This window comes from Molossus molossus, unplaced genomic scaffold (assembly GCF_014108415.1).
Source record: "Molossus molossus isolate mMolMol1 unplaced genomic scaffold, mMolMol1.p scaffold_m16_p_2, whole genome shotgun sequence".
In the NCBI taxonomy this organism is placed as follows: Eukaryota; Metazoa; Chordata; class Mammalia; order Chiroptera; family Molossidae; genus Molossus; species Molossus molossus.
The window spans coordinates 33925493-33951884 of NW_023425355.1; the positions used below are offsets into that span (position 1 = coordinate 33925493).

The window sequence follows — 26392 nt, forward strand, 5'->3', positions numbered from 1 at the left end:
TGGAGTTCGAAACTACTCAAGTCTTAACCACTTGCCTATACATAGATTACTAATTATAAGTGATGATAGTTTAGGAAAAATGAAAGGTATGGTTCCTAACCAGCCTTCACCAAAACAAAAACAAAAACAAAAACAAAAAAGATAGTTTGGCCTGTCAAAAACTAAAATTCCTGTATTATTGCTCCCTTTGGATTAGGATACTGTAATCATATATTAAGATGCAAACAATAGTTATAAGACTATGTCATCATTCATTAATTATGAATTATGAGTGAATTAGCATCCAAGATTGCAGTCTCTTAGTTCTAAAGGAACAGGGCATTAAGTAAGCGCAAGTGTTCTGATCAATATATCAATAAGTAGTATGATTATAGCTTGGACTACAAATACTATTGTGAACGAGGGCAAAGTAAATTTTTTAAAGGTAAAGTTAATTTTAATAAAGTGAGAAGAAAGTGCCAAACTGAAGACAATGGAGTAAGGTGGTCATGCACAGTCAACGGAAGAGAGAGAGAATAGAAGGCAGGATAGAGAAACACTGAAAACATGTTGCTTACTTCCCTTCTTCCCATGTGCTTGATTAAGCACATGGCTCACATGTGTTATAGAGAAATCAAAGGACTGTATCTAAATTAGAGAAGGTGTATGTAGTCATTAATGCTGATGCTACAACTGAGTAATTATCCAGATAAAGCTACTTACTGGGAAAGGTGATAAAAGCTTGCCCCCTCATTCGTCCAGTCATCATTCGGAATTGAATTGGAGGTCCTTTTTTCTCCTGGAACCGAGCAAACAGTGAGACAAGATCTCTTTCCGTCACCCGAGGGCTAAGGTTCTTCAGGTATAACACCTAATATAAACCAAAGATCAAAAGAAATATCACATGAGGGAAGTACAGCACCTATTTCATTGTGGTCAGAATTCATTAGTTTCAGATAAAGATGGTGGACTGAATACATGTATCTAATTTCAGTCCCTCCAGAAAAATCTCAAAAACTATAGAATTAAAAAAATAATAATAAATCTACAAGGTCAGGAAGAACAAGGAAAAGAGGCAATAGCAACAATAATCTAGAAGCAGGGAAATATTGGACGAGTATACTCAAGAAAGCTGAATCTTCTTTCAGCAGTGGAGAAAGCCAGAAACCAACCCAATCTACACCTAAGAATTCTAATACAGTTCAGGGATTGATAGCTTCAGGTATCTCTGAAATGGATGTAAAGGGATGGGATTAAGATAAAGTTGAAAGCTGTTTAAAAACCAACTAGACTTTAAAAGAGCATCCTTTACAATATACTACTAAGCAAAAGCCACTGGAAGTTCATTCTCTGAATATTGGGAATACCAGACACAGCTGAAGGTGTAAATACTGTTTCTGAAAGCAAGACAATTAAGATAAATATGTTATACTGAATGCTGAGGATATTCCAGACAGTTCCCCCCATTTGGCTCCTACAGTGCTGGTAGTACCCTCCCAGGCAATAATTTGTAAATGTCTTCTCTGAAGAATCTGATTAGCTTCCAAAGGAAAGATCTAAAAATACAAATTTAGGATGGAGAATTTCTCCAACAAATGGACCAGCCAGATGACTTCAAAGTGAAGCTCAAGTCAATAAGGACCACTCATGTACTGAAAGTTTCCAATCTGTTTTTGGCTTTACTAATACATATGAACATGAATTATCAGGCATCTGAGGAAAACCTCTAATGTGAAAGACAGGGAACAGAACAAACAGAAGTGAAAGCAAATAGGAGAAACAGAGACCATGCAAAGAAAAAAAAATCCAAAACCATTATGAATATCCTCAGAGAAATAAGAGACAATATTCTATCTACTAGGAATAGAATGCTATTTTTTTTAAAAAGAACATTCAAGAAAAAAAAAGAGCTCTTTAATGTGATTGAACTTAAGCTTTTATTGGCTTAAAATAGATTACTATAACTCTATGAAACTTGTTATAACTTTAAGTAAGCCCAATTGTAAATAAAGATGCACAAAAGAAAATGAGATAGGAAAAAGCACATCAATACCAAAAAAAATCAATGAAACACAAAGGTAGACATCAAGAAAAAGAGGGACAAAAGTGCTACAAGACAGAAAACAACTAATAAATGGTGATAGTAAGTCCTTCCCTATTAATAATTACTTTACATGTAAATGGATTAAACTCCCTTATCAAAGACATAAAGTGCCCAAATGAGTAAAAAACAAGATCCAATGTATGCTGTCTACAAGAAACTCACTTTAGATTCAAGGCCACACATAGGCTGAAAATAGAACGATAGAAAAAAGTATTCCACACAAATGGTAACCAAAAGAGCGCAGGGGTGTCAGACAAAATAGACTTAAAGTCAAAACTGTCACAAGAGACATAAAAGGACAATATATAATGATAACAGAGTCAATTCACCAGGAAGATATAACAACTATAAATGTACATGCACCCAAGCAAACACTGAGAGAACTAAAAAGAGAAAATAGCAACACAATAATATTAGAATTCAATATCTTGCTTCCAATAGCTGAAGGAAAACTAGAAAATTCAAAAATATGTGCAAATTAAACAAATTACTCTTTTCTTTCTTTTTTTTTAATCCTCACCCAAGGACATTTTTTCATTTTTTGTTCAGATAGAGTGGGAGGGAGAGAGGGAGAAACATCGATGTAAAAGAAACACATCGAGTGGCTGCCTCCCGCATGACCCAACCAGGGCCAGGGACAAACTGCAACCAAGATACATGCCCTTAGCAGGAACCGAACCCGGGTCTCTCTGGACCGCAGGCTGATGCTCTAACCGCTGAGCAAAATGGGCCAGGGCTAAAAAAATTACTCTTGATCAACTAATGGGTCAAAGAAGAAATTAAAAGTGAAATTAGAAAATATCTTGAGACAAGAAAATGAAACCACAACATGAAATTTATTGGATGCAGCAAGAATAGTACCAAGAGGGAGGTTTACAGTGATAAACGCCTATATTAAAAAGAAGAAAAACCTCAAATAAATAACTTCACTTTATACCTCTAGAACCCAGAAAAAGAACTAAGCCCAAAGTTAACTGAAGGAAAAAATAATAAAGGTTAGAGCATAAATAAAACAGAGATTACAAAAATAATTTTTAAAAATTAACTAAATTAAGGGCTGGTTTTTAAAAGATCAACAAAATAGACTACCTTTAACTGGACTAAGATTAAAAACAAGAAGACTCAAATAAATCAGAAATGAAAGAGGACAGATCACAACTAATGCCATAGAAATAAAAAAGATTATAAAAGACTATAATGAACAATTCTGTGCAAACAAATTGGTTAACCTGGAAGATAGTAATAAGTTCCTAGAAACATACAAAGTATCCTAAAACTAAATTATGTAGAAATAGAAAATCTAAAGAGATTATAACTAGTAATGAGATTAAATCAGTAATCAAAAACCTCCCAACAAAGAAACTACCAGAACCGGATAGCTTCATGGGTGAACATTATCAAACAATTTAAGAACTTCTCAAACTCTACCAAAGTATTGAAGATGAGAGATCACTTCCAAATTGATTTTATGAGGTCAGCATTACCCTGATACCAAAAGCAGAAAAAGATATCACAACAAAATAAAACTACAGGACAATATCCTTGACGAATACAGATGCAAAAATTATCAACACAAAACCAGTAAGCTGAATTCAAAAGCACATTAAAAGGGTTTTACATCATGACCAAGTGGTATTTATCTCTGGGACATAAAGGTGCTTCAACATATGAAAATCAGTAATTGTGACACAGCGCATTAACAGAATGAAGAGTTAAAATCACATAATCATACCGTTTGATGCAGAAAAAGCATTGACAAAATCCAACACCCTTTCATGATAAAAATACTCAATAAATTAGGAATAGAAGGAATTTACCTTAACAAAATAAAGGCCATATATGAAAAGCTCACAGCAAACCTCTTATTCAACAATGAAAAACTTAAAGCTGTTCCTCTAAGATTAGAAACAAGGCAAGGACGCCCACTCTTCTGACTTCTACACAGCATAGCACTAGAATTCCTAGTGAGAGCAATTAGATAAGAGTAAAACGGAGATTCCAAAATCGCAGCAGAGTGAATGGAAGCTACACAGACCATTTCCCAGGACCAAACTGGAATTACAACTAAAATAAAGACAAATTGTCAGGAAAAAGCAACAGAAAAGCAGCTTGCGAGTACCATATAACCAGCGACACTGACTCTATCTTGGTAGGATTGCGGAGGCGTGAGAGGGGGGCTGGGAGCCCATGGACGGCAGCGGTCTTAGCTGTAAGCAGCGCCCTTGGGGTTGAACTCCCAAGTGGTTCCATAGCACAGAGCAGGGACAGACGCTAAAATAGCCACAGCCACTCACCTTGACCTCCGGCAGACTGGAATGGAACTGTGTGGGGACACTGGGGATTGGGAGGGCATCCAGAGCTTTTGGTGAGTTGTGGCCACACAGGATTGTGGCCATCTTACTACTTCCCAGGGGTCTGGGGAGAGGCAGGGGCACCTGCCTTGAAGATTCAACCCTACCTTGTGAACCACTGAAATGCAAATTGAGGTTCATTAACAACCAGCATCTACCCTACCCTCGGGAAATCCCCCTACTCTGAGCACCTGAGGGAGTTTTTCATTCAACTGAGAACCCAAGGCTCTTCAAGTAACCTCTAATTATAGCCCCCCAGGTAAAAACCTAGAGGATAACTGAACTTTCCTGGGCTTGCAACTCTGCCCAGGAAAGTAAGACTTGACAGTGGTGTTTAACGTGGGTCCTCCCATGTTGATCCAAACCCAGGAGAGGGAGCCACAAATAGCAGAATTTCAACACCCACAGGGAAAATTTGACAGGCTCCACAGACCACTGTGATAACCAAAATGGTGAAACAAACAAATCAATGCCAAATGAAAGAACAAGAGAACTCTACCAAAGATGAGATAAACGAGGAGCAGTTAAGCAAGTTAACAGAACTAGAATTCAGAGCCATGAATCTTCAGGAAGCTCAACAGCATGAGTAAGGACATCAGCACCATGAGTAAAGACATAGAAATGTTGAAAATAAACCAACTGGAAATTAAAAACCACCAAGAAGAAACGAGGAATGACATATAAGAAATAAAGAATACATTGGAAGGTCTAAACAGCTGAGTAGAGGAAGCTGAAGACTGGATCAGTGAGTTAGAAAACTGGGTAGAAAAAAATGAACCAATCAAAAAACCAAAAGGAAAAAAACAATTAAAAACCAGGAAGACAGCTTAAGAGAATGGTGGGACAACTGGAAACGCAATAATATTCGCATCATAGGAGTCCCCGAAGAAGAATAAAAGGAGCAAGGGTTAGAGAATATATTTGAAGAAACGGTGACAGAAAACTTCCCTAATTTGGTGGAGGAAGAAGGCATTCAAGTTCAAGAAGCACAGAGAGCCCCAAGTAAGAAGAACCCAAAGAGGCCCGCTCCAAGACACATAGTAATTAAAATGCCAAAAATTAAAGACAAAGAGAGAATCCTAAAAGCAGCAAGAGATAAGCAACAGGTTACCTAAAAAGGAACCCCAATAAGGCTCTCAGCTGACTTCTCATAAGAAACACTACAGGCCAGAAGGGAATGCCATGCGGTAATCAAGGTCATGAAAAACAAGGATCTGGATCCAAGACTACTTTATCCAGCAAGGCAATCATTCAAAATAGAAGGTCAAATAAAGAGCTTGCCAGACAAAAAAAGGCTAAGGGAATACATTAGCACCAAACCAGCATTGTAAGAAATGTTAAAAGAACTGCTGTAATATTAGTAGAAGAAATAGGAAGAAAAGTAGAACCACAGTAAACAAAAATGGCAAAAAATAAGTACATATCAACAATCAGCTTAAGTGTAAATGGACTGAGTGCTCTGATAAAAAGACACAGAGTAGCTCACTGGATAAGAAAGCACGACTCACATATATGTGGTTTACAAGAGACCCACCTCACAACAGAAGACTCACATAGGTTGAAAGTGAAGGGATGGAAAAAAATCTTTCATGTAAATGGAAAGCAAAAAAAGCTGGGGTAGAAATACTCATATCTGATAAAGTAGATTTCAAAATGAAGGCCATAAAAAAAGACAAAGAAGGTCACTATATAACATTGAAAGTATCTATCCAACAGGAAGATATAACCTTTGTAAATATATATGCACCCAATCTCGGGGCACCAACATATATTAAAAATCTTTTGGAGGACTAAAGGAGAAATCAACAGCAATACAATCATAGCAGAGGACTTCAATACCCCGCTGACATCACTGGATAGATCTTCTAGACAAAAAAAAAAAAATTAACAAGGAGACATAGACTCTAAAAGAAGCACTAGATCAAATGGATTTAATAGATATCTACAGAGAATTATACCCAAAACCACACAATTCACATTCTTTTCAACTGCACATGGGACACTCTCAAATAAAGACCACTTGTTAGGGCACAAACTAAGTCTCTACAAGTTCAAGAAGACTGAAATCATATCGAGCATCTTCTAAGATCACAATGGCATGCAACTAGAAATCAACTACAACAAGAACATGCCAAGACATTTGAAAACATGCAGGCTAAATAGTATGTTATTGAACAATGAATGGGTTACCATGGAGATCAAGGAAGAAACCAATGAAAATGAACACACAATAACACAAAATCTATGGGATCCAGCAAAAGCAGTTCTGGGAGGGAAGATCATAGCACGACAGGCCTACCTCAAGAAGCAAGAAAAATCTCTAATAGACTGTCTAACCTTACAACTTAAAGATGTTGAAGCAAAAAAAAAAAGAAAAAGAAAACAAAAGAGCAAGTAGAAGGAGGAAATAGTAAAGATCAGAGCACAAATAAATGACATGGAGACCAAAAAAATTCAAAGGATCAATGAAACAAAGAGCTGGTTCTTTGAAAAGATAAATAAGATTGATGTACTCTTAGCTAGACTTACCAAGAAACAAAGAGAGAGAACCCAAATACACAAAATCATAAATGAAAGAGGAGAAATAATAACTGATACCACAGAAATACAATGGATTGTGAACAAATATTATGAACAATTATACAGCAAAATATTCCACAATCTAAGTGAAATGGACAAATTTCTAGAAACACATAGTCTCTCAAAACTGGACCAGGAAGAGACAGAAAACTTGAACAGACCAGTAACAATTAAGGAAATTGAAGATGTAATCAAGACTCTGCCAGCAAACAAAAGCCCAGGCCCAGATGGCTTCACAGGGGAATTTTACCAAACATTCAAAGAAGAACTAATACCTATTCTCCTCAAACTATTTTAAAAAATTCAAGAAGAAGGAAGACTTCCAAACTTGTTTTATGAGGCCAGCATAATTCTAATTCCAAAACCAGAAAAAGATACTACAAAGAAAGAAAACTATAGACCAATATCCCTGATGAACATAGATGTCAAAATCCTGAACAAAATACTAGCAAATCGAATCCAGCAATACACCAAAAAAATTATTCACCGTGACCAAATGGGATTCATCCCAGGGATGCAATGCTGGTACAATATTCCCAAATCAATAAATGTGATACACGACATGAAGAAAATGAATGATAAAAATCATACGATGGTTATCAATAGATCCTGAAAAAGCATTCGACAAAATCCAGAATCCATTTCTGATAAAAAGTCTCAGCAATCTGAGAATAGAGGGATCATATCTCGACATAATAAAGGCCATATATGAAAGACCTACAGCCAACATCATACTCAATGGACAAAAATTAAAAGCATTTCCCTTAAGAACAGGAACAAGGCAAGGATGCCCACTTTCACCATTCTTATTTAACATAGTACTGGAAGTCTTAGCCACAGCAATCAGACAGGAAGAAAAAATAAAAGGGATCCAAATTGGAAAGGAGGAATGAAGCTGTCATTATTCGCAGATGACATGATACTATACGTAGAAAACCCCAAAGACTCCATAAAAAATTACAAGACTTAATAAATGAATTTGGCAAAGTAGCAGGATACAAAATTAACATCAAGATATGGATGGCATTTTTATAAAGCAATGATGAACTCATAGAAAGAGAAACTAAAAACAATCCCATTTACAATAGCGGTAAACAAATTAAGATACCTAGGAATAAACTTAACTAAAGAAATAAAGGACCTATTCGCAGAAAACTACAGGTCATTGTAAAAACAAATAGAGGAAGATATTAAAAAGTGGAAGCACACACCTTGTTCATGGATTGGAAGAATTAACATCATTAATATGTCCATATTACCCAAAGCAATCTATAGATTCAACGCAATCCCCATCAAAATACCAATGACATACTTCAAAGAACTAGAACAAATACTTCAAAAGTTCATATGGATCCAAAAAATACCTCGAATAGCCACAGCAATCTTTAAAAAGAAGAACAAAGTCGAAGGGATCACATTACCAGATCTCAGGCCACTATACACAAAACAGCCTTGTGCTGGCAAAGGAACAGGCATATAGACCAGTGGAACAGAACTGAAAACTCAGCAATGGATCAAAGGCAATATGCTCAATTAATATTTGACAAAGGTGGCAAGAGCATACAGTGGAGTAAAGACAGCCTCTTTAACAAATGGTGTTGGTAAAATTGGACAGCAACATGCAAAAAAAAAAAAAAGAAACTAGACCATCAACTTACACCACACACATGAATAAACTCAAAATGGATAAAAGACTTAAATGTGACTTATGAATCCATAAAAATCCTAGAAGAAACTGTAGGCAACAAAATTTCAGACATCATACGCAGCAGAATTTTCACGGATACATCACCTAAGGCTATAGAAACAAAGGAGAAAATGAACACATGGGACTACATCAGACTGAAAAGCTTCTGCACAGAAAAAGATACAATCATCAAAATGGAAAGGCAACCCACTGTATGGGAGAGCATAATTGCCAATGATAAATCAGATAAGGGGTTAATTTCCAATATATATGGAGTGCCCATACAACTCAACAAAAGGAAAACAAAGAACCCAATTAAAAAATGGGCAGAGGAATTAAATAGACAGCTGTCCAAACAGGACATACAAATGGCTAAGACACATATGAAGAAATTGTCAACATCACTAATCATCAGAGAGATGCAAATTAAAACCTTACACCTGTCAGAATGGCCTCCATCAACGAATCATCAAACAACACAAGTGTTGATGTGGGTGTGGAGAAAAGGGGACTCTAGTACACTGCTGGTGGGAATGCACACTGGTGCAGCCACTATGGAAAACAATATGGTGCTACCTCAAAAAATTAAAAATTGAACTGCCCTTTGACCCAGTGATCCCACTTCTAGGAATATACCCTAAGAAGCCTGAAACACCAATCAGAAAGAATATATGTATCCTCATGTTCGTAGCAGCACTATTTACAGTAGCTAAGATCTGGAAACAGCCTAAATGTCCATTAGTAGACGAATGGATAAAAAAGATGTGGTACATATACACAATGGAGTACTATGCAGCTGTAAGAAAGAAAGATCCTTTATCCTTTGAGATGACATGGAGGGACCTGGAAAGTATTATCCTAAGTGAAACAAGTCATATTGAGAAAGACAAGTATCATATGATCTCACTTATTTGTGGAATATAATGAACAAAATAGTCTGAGAAATGGGGTAGTCCCAGAGTAGTGGAAGTGGGGTACAGAATGACAATCCCCAGAAGAGGAGGTGGTGGGGTAGAGATAAACCACAGAACTTATATGCATCTATGCATGAACAATGGACTTGGCCAACAAAGCTGGGAACAGGGTGGGGAGGGATGGGGAAGGGGGAATCATGGGGGAAAAAGGAGAAACATGTGTAACAAAAATAAATAATTAATAATAAATAAAAAATAAATATATAAAATAAAAAAATAAATAAATTTTGTCATTCTCTACAGTATAGATGAATTTGGAAGTCATATGTTAAGTGAAATAAAGCAGACACAGAAGAACAAATATTATATGATCCCAGTTATATGAAGAATCTAAAATAGTCAAATTCAGAGATGTTGAGTAGAATTGTGTTTACCAGAGGCTGGGATAATTGGAAAGATATTCATGAAGGGTTTGATACTTTCACTTATGCAAGATGAATAATTCCTACAGAAGTATTGCACAGCATAGTGCATATAGTTAACAATACTGTATTGGATACTTAAAATTTTGTTAAGAGAACAGATCTTATGTTTAATGTTATCAAAAGAAAAAAGAGGGAGGGAGGAAATTGCTGGAAATGAGTTTAAGTTTAGGATACTATATGTAGTGACAATTTCATGGTGTATATTTATTTTCAAACTCATCAAGATACATACATTAAATATGATCAGCTTTTTAGTATGTCAATCATACAGCAATTTAAAAAATAAAGTAACCAAAGAAGCGAAGCATTTATACATTGAGAACCATGAAACACTGCTCAACAAAATTAGAGACCAAAATAAATTCTTCCATGTACTGGAAGACAATAGTGGTAAAATGTCCACACTACCCAAAATGATCTACAGATTTAATGCAATTCCTATCAAAATCCTAATAGTATTTTATAGAAAAAAAAATAAAAAAAACAATGCTAACATTCACATGGAACTAAAAGAGACCCCAAACAGCCAAAGCAATCCTGAGAAATGAAAACTGAAGGCCTTGCACTTCTTTATTTCAAAACATATTACAAATCTACAGTAATCAAAACAGTATGATACTGGCATAAAGACAGACATAGAGACCAATGGAACAGAATAGAGAGCCTGGAAATAAACTCAAACATATACAGTCAACTGACTGACAAGGAGGTAGGGCAAGATACACAATGGAGAAAGGACAGTCCCTTCAACAAACGATGTTGGGTAAGGTTGATATCCATATGTAAAATAATAAAATTGAATTCCTATTTTATATCATACAGAAAAATCAACTCAAAATGGATTAAACATAAGGACTGAAACTCTAAAACTCCCAGAAGAAAACCTAGGGGAAAAGCCTCATGACATTGGCCTTGGCAATGATTTCTTGGATATTACATTAGAAGCACAGGCAACAAAAGCAAAAATAAAGTGAGACTACATCAACCAAAATGCTTCTGCACAGCAAAGGAAATACTCAGCAAAGTGAAAAGGCAACATACAGAATGGGAGAAAATATTTAGAAACCATATATCTGATTAGACATTAATATCTAAAATATATAAGGAACTCCTACACCTCAGTAGCAAAAAGACAAATAACCTGATTTTTAGAAAAATGGGCAAAAGATCTAAATAAACATTTCCTCTAAGAATACATAGAGAAAATAAGTGTTGATGAGGATGTAGAGAAATTGGAACCCATGTGCACTGTTGGTAGAAATATAAAATGGTGCAGCCTCTATGGAGAACAGTATGGAGGTTCCTCAAAAAGTTAAAAGTGGAACTACCATATGATCCAGCAACCCTAATGCTGAGTACTCATTCAAAATATTTAAAATCAGGATCTCAAAGAGATATCTGAATCCACACGTTCATTGAAGCACTGTTCACAATAGCCAAGAGATGAAAACAACCTAAAAGTCCATCATGGATGAATAAAGAAAATGTGGTATAACATATAATGGAATATTATTCGGTCAGAAAAAGGAAATCTTGTCATATGCAACACCATGAATGAACCTTCAGGGCATTATGCTAAGTGAAATAAGCCAGTCACAACAGGACTAATACTTCATAGCACTTATGGTATCTGCCGTAGTCAAACTCATCAAAGCAGAAACTAGAATGGTGGTTGCAGGGGCTGTGGGAAGAGAAAAATGAGGAGTTGCTGTTAATGGGTACAATGTTGTCATGCAAGATGACTAAGTTCTAGAAATCTGCTGTATAGCATTGTGCCTACAGTTAAGAATAGTGCAATGTACACTTAAAATTTTGTTAAGATGGTGGATCTCAGGTTATGTGTATTTTACTACAATAAAAAAGGTAGGGAGGAAAAAAGAGATCTCTGTATTTACTAGTGTAAGTTATATCCTTTAATATCTTGAAGGAACCTGAGACGAATTCAAACAAAAGCAGCAAAAGCAAAGAGCTAGAAAATAGAGCCCACTTAAATGACAACCACTGAAATGTATGAATGAATATATTAAACACTGTAATAAGCAGATTTTTTATGTCTCAAAGTGTTTAGAAGCTGAATATCCACGTTTAGCATTTAACTATTCTTAAGTAATTTCAGGTAATCTAGAGTTTTGGTTCTGAAACACTCATCATGGAAGCATCATCAAATTAAATGACCATAGAAAGGGGTACGTGAAATATATGGCAAGTTTCTCACCAAGTAGGAAAGATCCATACTAAGATTGTTCCCTTTGACATGAACATTTTTTAAAAAATCAAGAAGACTTCTGGTCGAGGTGGCTCGGTCACTTCTTGCTTGGATGTTATCTTCTCTGTTCCAAAAACATGTACATACATACACACATATATACACACATACATATATACGCACAGGTATGTACGTATGTATATATCTACAACATACATATATATTCATACATATGCATATATACAAGATAAACACAAAGATACAGCTAGGTTCGAAAACAAGGTAAACATTTCTGTAAAACAGAAAAATAAACCCCAAGTGATAATAGACAATGAGTCTCTTCCTGATATTCCTCTGCAATACACGGTATTATTTTGTATTTTTAAAACTTCACATAAATGGCATTATACTATATGCATTCTTTTTCAGCTACCTGTTTTAAACTTTTTAAAAATAGACTTAAATTTACACATTTACAGAAAAACTGAGAAGCTAGTACAAAGAGTTCCCATATACCCCACACCCAGTTTCCCCTATTATTAACATTTTACATTACTATCGTACATTGTTAAAATGAATGGATTAATATTGATACATTATTATTAACTAAAGTCCATATTTACTTAGATTTCCTTAGTTTTCCCTTAATGTCCTTTTTCAGTTCCAGGATCCCATTCAGAATGTCATAGTGCATTTAGTTTTCATGTGTCTTGAGGCTCCTTTTGGCTGTGGCAGTTACTCGGACGGTTTTTAATGATCTTGAGAGTTTCGAGGAAAACTGATCAGGTACTTCGTAGGATGCCCCACTACTAGATTTTTTCTGGGGTGTTTTCTCATGGTTAGATTGGAGTTATTAGGAAAAAGATGACAGATGAAAAGTACAATTTTGATTACATCTTACCAAGCACACATATTATCAACGTGACTTATGACTGTTGATGTTGCCCTTGATAACCTGGCTGAGGCAGTTTTAGGTTTCTACTCTGCAATGTTACTTTTTCTCCCTGCCTTTCCATACTGTACTCTGAAAAGAAGTCACTATAAGTAGTTCAAAGTGAAGGAGTGGGGAATTATGCTCCCCACTTTTTGAGGTCAAGATTCTACATAAATTATTTTGAATTTTTCTGCATAGGATATTTGTCTCCTCTCTCCTACCTATCAACTTAACCATTTTATTTATTATCAGTATGGACTCAGAGATATTTATTCTATACTTTGGATTATAGTCCAATTCTAATTTATCTAGCTTGTTGCACAAATTGTTCCAACTTTGGTCATTGGAAACTCTTTCATTTGGCTGCTGTGCTCCTTTGAGATATCCCTCAACAATGATTTTAGCACTTCCTTATTTTCTGGCACTACGAAATGCCCAAGGCTCATCTTGTATATTTCCTAAGGAGTCCTGGTTAGTTTTATTAGAGAATGGTATTAGAAACGAAGATCTGGGTGCTGAACATGCTTGTTGCTACTGGAGTGTCACTTAATTTAGATCCTCTCAGCTGACAGAAAAAAATTATATTTAATACTAACCTGTGTATATACACATATCTATGAATATTTCTATGTTATCATCCATATATTAAGTTAAATATGAATTTATACTGATGTCTCCAACTATAAACCATTACCACATGGATTATTCTAGTTTTCTCCCTTTGCATATCTATAAATTCCAAGGTTGAGAAACCTGGCTCACACTATCTACCGTCCATTTACTTAATTGTTCCATGTCATTACACATGTATATCAATATTAGAATTGTTAACCTGCACCTCCATGTTCTATAATCTTATCAACTAGGGTATACTGATTATGTGCTGTTCTGCTTGCCTCTCTGTTGCTTCCACATTCCACACATTTCTAAAGATACTTAGGTCAGCACCTTTCCCCCTACACCTTCACTGAGGTTCCTTCACGTATTTGTAACACAGATTCTCTTGTCACAGTCTGCACTCATTCCTGGGGTTCTCTAACTTCCTAAATTAGTTTTTAATATTTGTAAACATCAAGGGGCACTCTTCATGTTGTACAGTGTTATGGGTTTTGACAAATGGATGTCTTGCATCCACTATTACATTATCATACAGAATAATTTTACTGCCCTAAAAAAACCCTCTCTGCTTCGTCTATTCTGCTCCCCCTCTTCCCCCAAACTCCTGGCAACCACTGATCATTTACTACTGCTATAGTTTTGTGCTTACCAAAATTTCATATAATTGGAATCATATAATTTGCAGTCTTTACATATTGACTTCTTTCACTTATTAAATTGCACTTATAGTCCCTCTATGTCTTTTTGTAGCTTGACAGCTCATTTATTTTTATTGCTGAATTATATTCCATTGTACAGATGTTGCACAGGTGAATGTTTCATTCATCTATAGAGGGACATCTCGATTGCAAGCTTTTGGCAATTATGAATAAAACTGCTATAACCATCCACATGCTGGGTTTTGTAAGAATATAGGTTTTCAAATCAATCATGGTAAATAACTAGAAACGCAGTTAGTGAATCATATGGTAAACTGTAGCTTTGTAAGAGACTGTCAAACTAACTTCCAAAGAGACTATATCATTTTGTAGTCTCACCAGCAATGAATAAGAGTTCCTGTTGCTCAGCATTCTCAATAGCACTTGGTACTGTCAATTTTATTGTGATCTTTAGCCATTTTAATAGGTGTATAATGGCATCTCATTATTGTTTAATTTTACAGTTCCCTGATGACAAATGATGGTGAGTTCCTTTTTATATGCTTATTTTACATGCAAATAACTTCTTTAGGGTGGTGTCTGTTCTTTTGCCCATTTTTAATTGGGTAGTTCATTTTACTACTGTTGAATTTTAGAAGTCTTTTTGTATTTTGGATACAAGGACTTTATTAGACATGTGTTTTGAAAATATTTTCTTCCAGTCTGTGGCATATTTTTAATTCTCTTAAAATTATCTTTCACAAAGCAGAAGCTTATAGTTTTAATAAAGTCTGATTTATCATTTTTTCTCTCATAAATCATGTTTTTGGTGGTGCATCTATAAATGCATCACCAATCACAAGGTCACTTAGATTTTTCTCTAGAAGTTTTATGATATTGTGTTTTACATATGGATCTACAATCTATTTTGAGTTAATTTTTTTTAAAGATTGTAAAATCTGTGTCTAGATTCATTTTTTATGTTGGTATCAGTTCTGGCACAATTTGATGAAAAGACTATCCTTTCTCCACTGAATTGCCTTTGTTCCGTTGTCAAAGATCAGTTCACTATATTAGTGTGAATTTATTTCTGGAGTCTTTATTCTGCTCAGTTGATCTATGTGTCTTTTTTTCACCTACACCTAACTATTTGATTATAGTAAATCTTGAAGTTGACTAGTATTGTGTTAGATATTCTGGATCATTTGTTTTCCTAGAAACTTAGAATCAGTTTGTCTATATCCACAAAGTAGCTTGCTGGGATTTTGGTGGTATTGTGTGAAATCTATATATCAATTTTGGAAAAATGGACACCTTAACAATATTAAGTTTTAAGTTGTCCAGTTCATAAACACAGGGCATCTCTGCATTTATTTAGATTTCCCTTAATCTGTCAGCAGGGTTTTATAGTTTTCTACGTATAGATCCTGTACAAATTTTGTTACATTTATACCTAATTATTTCACCATTTTGTGGCACTACTGTAGTGTTGTTTTTATTTTAATTTCAATTGTTCATTTTTTGGTATACAGGAAAACAACAGACTTTTATATATGAACCTTATATCCTCCAATCTTGCTATACTCATTTATTAATTCCAGAAGTTGTTTTAGGTTGATCATTTGTGATTTTCAATGTAGACATATATGTCATCTATGAACAAAGACAGTTATATATTTTTGTTTCCAAGATGTGTGTTTATTTTTCTTGTTTTATTTCACTACTTAGGATTTCCAGTACAATATTTTAAAAAGTGGGGAGAAGATATATCCTTGACTTGTTTCTGATCAAAGGAGACTACATCCAGTTTCTCACCATTAAATATAATGTTAGTTGTAGGGTTTGTAGACATTCTTTATCAAGATGAGGATGTTCCCCTCTACTTCTAGTTTGATGAGAGTTTTTGTCATTAATGTGTTGAATTTTGCCAAGTACTTTTTCTATATCAATTGAAATAATAACATGGCTATTTTTCTTTAGTCTGTTGACGTGATAGATTATATTAACTGAATTTCAAATGTTGAGCCAGACTTGGATACCTGGAATAAAGCCCATTTGTTCATAATATAGAATTCTTTTGATACACCGTGGGATTTCATTACCTAATATTTTTATTTTTAGATAAAAATATTTCAATCAACTATTTTGATTTCTGAATATTTAGGATTTTTGCATCTATGCTAATTAGAGAGACTGGTCTGTATTTTTCTATTTTATTGTAATATCTTTATCTGGCTTTGTTATTAAACTAAGGCCGGTTCTCATAAAATGAGTCAGAAAATGTTCCCTTTGCTTCTATTTTCTGGGAAAGATTGTGAAGAAAGTATCATTTTATATGATTCCATTTTTATCCCTCTTAGCATATAAATTATACTACTATTTATACCTTTTTAGTGGTTGACCTAGAGTTCGCAATATACATTTATTTACAACTAATCTAAATTCACTCTTGATTAACACTATACCAGTTCAGAGGTAGTGCAGATACCTTATAATAGTTATATATACTGAATACTAATTCCTCCCTCCTATAACTTATAACATTCCTGCCATTCACTGCACTTATCCATATGTTATAATTACCTAACACATTGTTATTATTACTTTGAACAGTTATCTTTTACATCACTTCAGATAAAAAAATATTTAACCTTCAGACATTCCTTCTCTATGCTCTTCCTTTCTTTATAGAGATTTGCTTTTCTAACCTATATAATTTTCCTTCTCTCTGAAGAACTTTAATAAAAAAACATTTCTTGCAAGGCAGGTTTACTGGCAACAAATTCCATCAGTTTTCATTTGTCTGATACAATCTTTATTTTTCCTTCACTTTTGAAGGATACTTTTGCTAGATACAGAATGCTAGGTAGGTGGGTTCATTTATTTTCCAATACTTCAGATATTTCACACCTCTGTCTACTTGCTTTGCATGGTTTCCGATGAGAAAACCAATGCAATTCTTATCTTTGTTTTTCTATAGGTAAAGTAGTTTTCCTCTGGCTGTTTTCAAGATTTTCCTTGTCTTCCATTTGAACATGATAGGCTTAGGTTTAGTAGTAGTCGTCGTAGACGTCGTCGTAGTCGTTCGTAGTCATTGTTGTTCTGCTTGGTGTTCTCTGCTCAAATGCTGTATCAGTGGTCTGGTATCTGTCATTCCTTTTGGAAAATTATCAGCTATCACTGCTTCAAACATTTCTTCTGCTCCTTTCTCTCTTATCCTTCTGGTATTCTAATAATGTATATGTTATACCTTTTAAACTGTCCCATAGTTCTTGGATATTCTGTTCCATTTTTTTAAAGTCTTTTTTCTCTATGCATTTCAGTTTGGGTTGTTTGTATTGACATATCTTTAAGCTTACTGATTCGTTCCTTGGCCGTATTCAGTCTACGGATAAGCCTATCAAAGGAATCATTTCTATTACGGTGTTGTTTTTGCTGTTGTTGTTTTTTATTTCTAGCATCTCCTTTTAATCCTTTCTTTGAGTTTCTATTTCTCTGTTTATATTACCTATCTGTTTTGGCATCTTATGTATTATTTCTAGTAGACTCTTTAGCATTTAATCATAGTTATTTTAAATTCTAAATATGTGATCATTCCAAAACTTGAGTCATATCTGACTTTGGTTGTGATGCTTATTTTATCTCTTGAGGCTGTTTTTTCTTTTATAATGCTTTATAATGTCTTCTATGTTGAAAGCCATAAATGATGTATAACATTATAAGAACTGAGGTAAACAGACTGTTAGTGTGACATTTTATGTTAATCTGGCCAGGAGTTGTGCTGTGTTTAATGTCTGCTCTAGCTGCAGGTGTCACAGATTTCAATTTCTTCTAATGTCCTTGTTTTTATCTCCCATGTTTTCTTAGAGTTTCCCTAAGAACTTAAATAGAGTCTGAGCCTTGCAGGTCTTTCAGTCGTATTCCACAGTTGTTATCCTGAAGCCCTGCTGATGTGGTGATAAGGTGTAGGGTAATGGGGAACATTCTGTAATCCTACAATTAAGCCTCAGTCTTTCAGTGGGCCTGTGTCCCCAGACTGTAACCTTCAGAAGAGCTTCACAGCTTTCTCTCTCTCGCTCTCTCTCTCTCTCTCTCTCTCTCAGATGAGACAGGAGGCTAGAGGGACCTGGAGTCTGATGATTTCCCTTCTCCCACACTGGAGAAGGCTTTGGCAAAGTTTTTTTTACTTGTTGGATAGTCCTTTGTTAGGTAGAAGCTCTGAATGTATTTCAAAATGATTACTTTTCTGTTCCCCATGCCAGGAACAGATTTTTTTTCTTGGTTCTTCAAATTGAGAACCTGTGATGTTCAAACACTAATCTACACTCTGCCCCAATCAATTTGTCAAAGTTACCACTTAAGTATTCCTACTAGTCTATGGCTCCATGGCTTTCCACTCCTGATAAGTAGATCTGGGCTGTGGTTCTCTGTAATTGCCTGTCTCTCCAGATTTCAGGGTTGCAGTTTGCTCTGTAAATGCAATTATCTGATGGGTCTAAGAAAAAGTCATTGATTTTTTAGGTTATTCAGCTGTTTTTCTTGTTGTAAGACAGGTGATACAACTTCCAAGCACTTTATATGTTGGAGCTGAAACCAGAAGTCTGCAACTGGCTTTTTGTATTCAACATTATATTTGTGAGCTGCATCCACATTGATATCTGCCGATATATTTTATTCATTTTCTCTACTGAATAGTATTCTGTTTTATGAATATACCATGCTTTATCCATTCTCCTGTTGATGAACATGTGTTTTACAAATGTTATAATGAGCATCCTTATAACATCTCCTAACATGCATATGCAAGAATTCCTCTAGGATGGATACCTAGAAATGGGATTGCTGATTTATACCGTGTGAGCATCTTCTACTTTACTAGATATTACCCTAATGTTCTTGAAAGTGGTTGTACTCGTTTATATTCAGCCAGAAGCATATTAGAGGTCTTAGTGTTATGTTCACCAACACTTGGCATTGTCATGCCTTTATGCCAACATCCTGGGTGTTAAATGATATCTCATTATAGTTTTACTTTGCATTTCTTTGATTACTAATGAGACTTCATAAGTTAATTAGCCATTCCTGTTTTCTCCTCTGTGAAATGCCGATTCATATCTTCTGACTATTATTATTGGGTTGTTGGTATTTTTCATATTGATTTGTAGGGAGGAATTTCCTTAAAGTGACTCAAAAAATGCAAACCATCAAGTAAAATACTGATTATATGATTACATTAAAATGAAAGGCTTCTGCTTAACAGAAGACATCAGAAGCAATGTTAAAATGATAAGCCGTTTAATGGAAGAATATATTTGCTAAATAAGCAAAAAGAGTTTGTATTCAGAATTTTAAAATAATCTCTATAAATAATATGAAAAACAAAACAACCCAATAATTGGCAAAAAGGAATAGGCAACTCACAGACGGTTCCAGAAAGGCTAATAAATTCATGAATACATGCATAATTTCACTGGAAATCAGGAAAATGCAAATTAAAACAAGGAGATACCTTTCAAATATATTAGACTGGCAAAAATAAAAAAAGTCTAATACTACAAAGTCTTGGCAAGGATGTGAAAGAGATCTCTGAAACCCTGATCATGGAGTTGAAGATATACATATCCTATATAGCACAGCAATTCCACTCCTAGGTATGTAATCTACAACAGTGATTTTTAAAATGTCTCTCAGACCAGCAGCAACAGCATCTCCTGGGAACTTGTTGGAAATGCAAATTCTCAGACCCTACTCCAGATCCACTGAATAAAAAATTCTGGAGGTGGAGTCCAGCAATCTGTATTTTAACAAGCTTTCCAGGTGCACACTAACATTTGATAATCACTACAACAAAGCAATATTTTTCCAATTTTTTTTACTAAGATCAACAGGAAGAAATATATTCTGGCCCACATATATCTATTCCACCCCTTCTCTCACATGCATGTGCACATACATGCAAAATAGAACTTTCAAGAAACAGTAATTACCCTTACACTATAAAATATTTATTGATGTTTTCTATTCTATTCTTTTTTGTTTCATTAAAAAATTGCTGTTTGGGACCTACTAATTGTACAATAACATTTGTTGCAGAATTATCTGTAATAAAAAAATGAAAAGAAAATATCTTCAGGAAAATGAAAAAATTGATTATACTATATTTCTACAATGGAATACATAGTTCCTTACATCATTAGAAATAAATTTCAAAAACCTTATGTATATTGAGTTTAAAAAGCAAGTTGTAGAAGGGTATGTAAAGTATGACTTCATCTGTATAATTTTAAAATATGCAAAATTATGTTGTTTATTAATATATAGCTATTATTAGTGAATAGTAAAAATATAAAAGAAATATTACTTACAAATTTACTTAGATATTTGGCAATTTTTCAAAACTTAGAGGACCTGCGCTTTCACTTTGCTCTTAACTACCAGCAACTTATGTCATATGTAAGACAGGTGGAGTATTCTGAAGAGAAAAAGTACATGATAACAGTAAACCCTACTCACAACTAGGAGGTCAATTTTTTATTAACTAATTCTAGAGGCACCATAGCTATCAGATATGGCGGTCCTATGAATACTGCCTAATTTATTACTAGCCTATGAAATTGGAGGTTACTTTTCCTTCAACTCAGGTCTTCTAGTAGGTATGGACTAGAGTCTCTTCAAGATTTCTTTAAAATTTTAAAGGTAGCTTAGGACCTTAGTAAACCACAAAGAACATCATAGGAAACATGCTACTTATATACTATGCACAGAAAGAATAGTAAAGGTCAAGGAAAAACACAATACTACGCTTATGTCATGATTCTTTGGTATAGTCAAAGTGAATTTAAAAGTATTACTTTAGGTAGAGGTAAATTAAAATGAAAACAACCCATGTTATTTTTTTCTTGGTTTAGCCTATACCTTGTTTGGCTCCCCTGGATTATATGAAGAAAACATAGGAATTTTTCGGATCTCTTCCTCTGACAAACGATTTCTCTGGATCTCATCTTCTGGGACAAATTCTATTGGCTGCGTCAGCTTCTTAGGCCCAGTCCAACACTGCTCAGGTGAATTATCAATAACTTTTGCCACATGGAGACTGGGGCCTTTACCCTGTGCTGCCTGTTCTCCCTTGTCCTGGAGTAATGGCGGGTTCTCAGCTGTGCCATTATCTCCCACTGATGTAGCTGAGACCAGTGAGTGGGAAGCAAAGGGTTCACCTCTCATAAGTTGGAACTCTTCAAGACGTTTTTTCATTATCATCTCTTGGTAAAAACTTTCCAGGTTGTTCATGGGATCACCTTTGTTCTTCTTTTGGGGATCATCTGGATTAAGACAAAGAGATAGGGAAGTTCTACAAAGCCTACCAATACAACCTTTGACAAATTAATAAAAATTAAATCTTGGATCTCAGATACAGAAACTCTGCTGGGGCAGGTGTCTACAACCTGCAACAAGTGATAATAGTATATAGCTATTTTATTACAGTGCATCTCAAGCAAGTCTGGAACTATGGTGAGGCAGGAGGGGCACCTGGGTGCAAATTTTAAGAAGGTGCTCACTCTCAGAGTCATGCAAGTACATGCACCTAATTGATAAGGACACTTGAAAAATGTAACCTGTATGGCATTATTACGCATCACAAAATTAATAATTCTTTAATATCATCTAATACCAAGTTCATATTGAAATGACCCTTATTATCACAAAGATATCTTTTTACACTTGGTTGTTGAAACCAGCCTTTGGCTGTTATATCCATAGATAGATATGTACTTCCTATTACACCATAAGGCACATAATGTTTGGTGGTCCCATTTCTAGTGATGCTGAAGTTTTTTCATTCACCTTTTACCTAATGGGTTTTACATCCATTGATTACTCTTGCCTAGATCTATTAATTTACAAAGAGTTGTGAAATGGAGCTCCCTTAATTCTATTTCTTTGGGTTTATTATTTAGAATTATATAATAAACTTACCATCATCAACTAAACGGTTTCCCTATATTTAGTTCATAAAGAAAAGGCAGGATAAATGCTTGATTTTTCCCATTATTTACCACTCTGAGAGTAATGAGTTGGTACCTTAGAAATGTCCAGTAGTAACCAATGATTATTTTTAGTGTAATTGTGAGATCATGTGCATTTTTACACATTTGATGTGTTTCAATTAAATATAGTCATTGTTCTTTTTAATGGTCAAATTATTCTACTTAGGACCAGTAAGAGTCCCTCCAAATTGATTCCTGTAATGCTTTTCAGTTTTCTGGCACAGCAAAATGTCCCAAGCTCATCTTGCACATTTTCTGGCTCAAACCTGGACTATTTGTCCAAGGACTCCTGGCTCCTTGTAATGGGAAATAGTATTTAGAAAGCAAAATGTGTTGCTAGGCGTGTTCATTGCCACTGAGTTGTTATTGCTTCTAGGCATTTTCAGTGAATAAAACTAGGACATTTTTTTAAAGAGAAAAATAAACCATACTGGTATTTCCCTTTTAATGTAAGATTATAAGATTTTTTTTCTCCAACTCCTTGAATTTAGACTTGTATATCTCTTTTCACATATGCTTAAAATATTGGCTCTTAATAATAAAATTATTTATTAGCTTTTTCTTAGAAAATATTTAATGAATTTGAAAATGTCAATGACCATACTAATATGACTATCAACAATAAAACTATTGAGTACAGTTTTACATTTCTTTTCGGCTACCTTTGTCCTTAAAATATATCCCATTAGGAATGTACAAATATTATTTTAAAGTCATTTTAAATAATCGTTTCCTTTGTATTGTTATGCTACCAACTTTTTTATAGTTAGGTTCATTGGCTTCAGGTTGTTTGTGAATTTTAGGGATTGACATTTTCCCTTTTTTGATTTTTAAATTATGCAAAAACATTTACATGGGTCTAAAGTAAAAGCTGTGTTGTATAGTACCTTCACAGAAGTCTTATTTGCATCTCTGTCCCCTTTATCTCATTTCTTTTCTTCCCCATAAACAATACTTTTTATTAGGTTTTGGCTTTATGGTTCCATTGATTCTGTTTTGAAAATATAAGCAAATAGGCATACACACACATGTGTGTGTATATATAAAATTCATTGGTTACACCTCTCCTACATAAACCGTAACTTACTATACACTGTTTACAACTTATTTATTTTATTTTATTTTTTTATTGATTTTAGAGGGAGAGAAAGAGAGAGAAACATCAATGTGAGAGAGAAACATCAGTTGCCGCCTGCACACACCCTCTCATCCTGACCAGGGATCAAACCCCCAACCTGGGTATGTGCCCTGACTAGGAATTCAATCTTACAACTTTTGGTGTACAGCATGATGCTCCAACCACCTGAGCCACACAGGCCAGGGCACAACTTACTTTTTTGCACTTAACAATAGGTACTTGAAGTAATTCCATATTAATATGTAGAGCTCTTTCCCTTCCTTCTGATAGTTGCTTAATACTCCACTGTGTGGATATACCATAGTTTGTTCAACTATTCCCTACTTATGCACATTGGTATTATATCCAGTCCTCTTTGCTTATGAATAATGTCCTGACAAACAACCTTGTGCATATAAAATTTTGTATTTTTCCAGTACATCATTGAAATAGATTCCAAGAGATGGCTTTGTTGAAACAAAGAGTTAAATGTGTATAAAATTTTTCTCTATATTGCTAAATTCTACTTTGTAGAAGTTGTACTATTCTGTATTTCCACCAGCAAGGTATACAAATAAGTATGGAAGGATTTCTTAAGTTCCCCAAAGTACTAACCATTAAAGAAAAATAATGACAAATTCAACTACATTAAAATGAAAAACTTCTGTTCATCAAAAATATCATGAAGACAGAAAAGTCTCGGAATGGGAAAATATATTTGCTGCACAAATAACTGATAAAGAACATAACCATTAGTAAAATGGACAAAAGATGCCTCAAAAAGATAAAATAGACATGGCTAATAAATATGTAGAAAATCACTCAACCGTATTAGAATTCAGGAAAATGCTAATTAAGAAGAAAATACTAAAAAAACAAAAAAAACCCACAAAACTGCCATATAAATAGAATGTGAATATCACATATCAGTGAGACTGTAAAGCAAATGAAACCTTCATACATTGCTGGTAGGAATGTGCAACCACAGCGCAAAACACTATGACATTATTTATTAATATTCAATATATGCTCAGAATATGACCCATCAATTCCACTCCTATATATATATACCCTAGAAAATTTTGGGTATATGTGCACCAGGATATAATAACAATGGTTAAATCACTGGTATTTATAATAGCCTGAAACTAGCAAAAAATGTAACCATCTATCTAAAAATAATCAATTATAAAATTATAGTATATTTATATAAAGAAATACTACATTCCAATGAAAGTGAACAAATTTCAATTACATATGACCAAGTGGATGAAATATCCTAATGTTTATTCAATGATTATTATGATCCAGGAATTATTCTAGGTTCTTGAGATACATCAATAAATAAAACAAAGACTTCCACCTTCATAGAGCTATTAGAAGGCTATGTTAGAAGGTTATGAGTGCTTCAAAAAAGAAAAATACAGCAGTGTAAGAGAAGGTTGGAAGTGCTAAAGGTGGTAGTTTTGATGGCTGCAATTTTAATATTGGACTGGGTAGGTCTCATTGAGAAGGTGATATTTAAGAGAAAACTTAAAGAAAGTGAGGGAATTTACCATGCTGCTATTAGTGTGAGGGCCCCAAGTATATCTCAAAATTTTCAAAAGTATAAAAGCATACAGTGCATTTCTCTGACCACAACTGAATCACATTAGAGATCCACAACTGAAAAAAAATTGGGAAAACAAATATTTGAAAAGTAGACAGTATACTTCAGAATAACCCATAGGTCAAATAACTCACAAAGAAAATTAAATAATATTCTGTACTAAATGAAAATGAAGACTTAGCATACCCAAATTTATAGATGTAGCTAAAACATGTTCAGAGATAAGTTTGTAGCTTTAAAAATCTATAAAAAAATAATAATGACTTCAAATCTGTAACCTGAGCTTCCAATTTAGGAATCCAAAAAAAGCAAACTAAATGCACTGCAAGCAGAAGAAAGAAAATAAGAAGGATTAGGAAATAAACCAGTACAATATAAAACAGAAAAATAGAGAAAAATCCATGAAACTAAAAGCTGGTTCTTTGAAAAGGTTAACAAAATGGCAAACCCTTAGCTAGACCAACCAAGAAAATAAGACAGAAGACAAAAATGACTAAAATAATTAAAGAGGAGGTATCATTACTGAACTTATACAAATGGCAACAATTTTAAGGAAATATTATAAATAACTTTAGACCAACAAATTAGAAAGCTTAGATGAATGAACAAATTCAAAGAAAGATACAAATTACCAAAGCAGACTCAAGAAGAAAGAGAACAGCTGAACAACCCTATTTATAAGTAGTAAGAAGGTTGAATTAGTAATCAACAAACTGCTCAGAAAGTAAAGTCCAGGTCCAGGTGGCTTCATTTGTGAGTTCTACCAAATATTTAAAGAAATAATATCAATCTTGCACAAACAGTTTCAGAAAATAGAGGAGAGAATATTTTTTCAATTTATTCTATGGGGTTAGTATCAGATGAAAACCAAAGCTAAACAACGACATCAGAAGCAAAGAAAACCAACATCCCTCATGAACACAAACATAAAAATCTTTACCAAAATACTAGCAAGCCCAACCCAGAAATATATAAAAATTATATACATATAAGAAGGATTTATCCCAGGAATGAAATATTGGTTTGCCATGTAAAAGTCAACACTATAATACATAATATTAATAGATTAAAACCTTAAACCATGTGATCAAGACAATAGGTACAAAAAAGCAACAAAATCCAACA

General features: G+C 34.3%; 1 protein-coding gene across 1 annotated transcript in view; it reads right to left on the reverse strand.

The window, feature by feature from the left end:
- RBM41 (RNA binding motif protein 41) overlaps positions 1-26392 on the reverse strand; it is an 89616-nt gene that overhangs the window by 8517 nt on the left and 54707 nt on the right. Inside the window, exons 6-7 of the mRNA XM_036271028.1 lie at positions 21412-21815; positions 703-850 (exon numbers count right to left, since the gene is read on the reverse strand). Coding sequence (XP_036126921.1) covers positions 703-850; positions 21412-21815 — 552 coding nt within the window. The remainder of the gene's footprint in view (positions 1-702; positions 851-21411; positions 21816-26392) is intronic.